Source organism: Sinocyclocheilus anshuiensis, unplaced genomic scaffold (assembly GCF_001515605.1).
Source record: "Sinocyclocheilus anshuiensis isolate Anshui unplaced genomic scaffold, SAMN03320099.WGS_v1.1 scaffold122, whole genome shotgun sequence".
Lineage (NCBI taxonomy): Eukaryota > Metazoa > Chordata > Actinopteri > Cypriniformes > Cyprinidae > Sinocyclocheilus > Sinocyclocheilus anshuiensis.
The window spans coordinates 1,612,217-1,614,847 of NW_015544153.1; the positions used below are offsets into that span (position 1 = coordinate 1,612,217).

Sequence of the window (2,631 nt, forward strand, 5' to 3'; positions counted from 1 at the left end):
TGATGAAAATTCAATAATTTATGTATTTCTGATCAAATAAATGCAGCCATGATGAGCAGAAGCGACTTTTTTTTTTTTAAACATTAAAAATCTTACTGATCCCAAACTTTTGAACAGCAGTGTGTGTGTGTGTGTGTGTGTATATATATATTATTCAAAAGTTTGGGATTTATAAGATGTTTTTGGAGTGAAGTGTCTTGTGCTCTCTAAAGCTTCATTTTTTTTGAAATAATAATAATAATATTAATACAATATAAACAGTACTACTGTATTCTTCTAATATAAAAATAACGGTTTTGTATTTTAATGTAATTTATTCCCGGCAATTAGCCTACTCCAGTCTCCAGTGTCGCATGATCATTCAGAAATCATTAGAATATGATAATTTGGTGCTCAATAAACATGAAAACAGTTTATTATGTAACTGTTTCATAATGTTTAACTTTTTTGTGTGTGTGTATATATATATATATATATATATATATATATATATATATACACACACACAAAAAAGTTAAACATTATGAAACAGTTACATAATAAACTGTTTTCATGTTTATTGAGCACCAAATTATCATATTCTAATGATTTCTGAATGATCATGCGACACTGGAGACTGGAGTAGGCTAATTGCCGGGAATAAATTACATTAAAATACAAAACCGTTATTTTTATATTAGAAGAATACAGTAGTACTGTTTATATTGTATTAATATTATTATTATTATTTCAAAAAAAATGAAGCTTTAGAGAGCACAAGACACTTCACTCCAAAAACATCTTATAAATCCCAAACTTTTGAATAATAATTTACGCTTATGGTTTGCATTATTTAGAAATGTTGTTTACCTGTGGCATTCTCTGTAACCGACCAGTCATATTAATTAATGCATTCAATTAATAATAAAAAGATGAAAAATAATGGAAGAAACACAAAAGTAACGTACTTCAAATGCAAAGTAAGTTAATATCCAAAGTGTAAAATTGTAGACATTAAACATCTTCTGAATATCTATTTAACACATTTGTCAGTCATCTGTCCAGTAATTTACGTGCATCTTTGTAGAAGTACTCGAGTTTCTATTGAGAGCTTTTTAACATTTGTTCGGTTTTGCGCGTTTTCTGAGGTAACGTTAACATTTTCGCTCGCGACAACAAGTCACTAAAACACTCGCCATTTTGGACAAGCTTAATAACGACCGAACAAGAACACACACGGCTGTTAACGCGTAGACGCAGAGTTGACGAACTTACCCCTCCATCACGAATATCTGTAGGCATCACACCTCAAGACCTATCTATTGTCGATATTTTCTTCAGCACATCGTTAGATTTTATCCACCAACTTGAAAACAGCTCTCTTGACTCACACCGGAAATACGTATATCAAAATAAAAGACACCTGAAGCCTCTGAACTGTAAAAGGAAGGAAGACAAAAAGAACGAAAAATCAAGGCAAAAAACGAATGAACAAGGCAAAAGATAGAATCAAGAAAAAACGGGAGAGAACAAAGAGAGAGAAAGAGCGAATGGGTTGAAGAATGAATGAATGAATAAATGAATGAAACAGGAAATAAAAATTAAATAAATGAAAGAAAAAGGGGAAATGAAATCGAAAGAACAAAAGCACAAGTGAAAGAGAAAGAGAAAGAGCAAATAGGACAGAGACAGAAAAAGGACAGAAAGAGCAAAATGACATAAAAGAAACAAGGAAAGGATTAAAATAAAAAGAACACACAAGTGAACAAAATTAACAAAAAAGCAAAAGCAACAAGATAACAAATGCAAGATATTGTAAGGCAAGATCATATTTCTCAATTTTGTTTTAACAATTTGTTTATTGAGAAATAAATTATGTCAGTATAATGCAGCAAAATTTAATCAGATCTCTTATTTACATATTAATAATACTAAAGGAGAAACAATAACAAGAAAAAAAAGAGAAAAAAGGAAAGAAAAAAAGAAGTAGCACAGGTCAGTTCAAAACACTACACAATAAAAGAAGTTGGGGGTACTAGTCATACATACCTGGGATACAAATAAAAAAAAAAAATTAAAAAGGGGTTATTTGGGGTAAGGGGTAAATGACTGATGGCTTAATAATAAATCGTGGCTGAGGGTGATCAAATAATCAAGTAATTTAATCTCTTTCTCCCTCCTTCATTATAGCCTATTACAGAAATCTGAGGTTGAAATAAAGGATATAAATGGTTTGGTTCCAAATATTTTTTTTAAAAAGGACACTTTACCTTTCAGAATAGGCCTATATGTAATCCTTTCTATTGACAAACAAAAGGACATGTTGTTGATCCACTGTATAATGGGTGGCTTTTCCACTTTCTTCCAATACATAGCTATTAGACGCTTTGCTTGAAGTATACATATGTCAAAAAGTTTCTGAGTGCTGCTACTGTATACAATATTCTCAGGACAGGAACATACCTGGTACTTAAGGAAAAAGACGGGTTATTATGCGTAGTTAATAGATTATACTGTTAGGCTACTTTGCTCATCGTCCATTATACGGTAGATCAACTAACATAATCTATACATGTGCAAAATGCATTTGCTTACACATAATTGAGAATCGAGATATTTCATGATATATTTAACACGTTTGGGAATATTTCT

General features: G+C 30.8%; 1 protein-coding gene across 1 annotated transcript in view; it reads right to left on the minus strand.

The window, feature by feature from the left end:
* Positions 1-1,392, minus strand: part of LOC107695286 (ligand-dependent nuclear receptor-interacting factor 1-like) — a 6,428-nt gene extending 5,036 nt beyond the window's left edge. The window contains exon 1 of the mRNA XM_016495124.1: positions 1,255-1,392. Within this exon, the coding sequence (XP_016350610.1) occupies positions 1,255-1,262 (8 nt within the window). The 5' untranslated portion in view covers positions 1,263-1,392. The remainder of the gene's footprint in view (positions 1-1,254) is intronic.
* Positions 1,393-2,631: the final 1,239 nt, after the last annotated feature.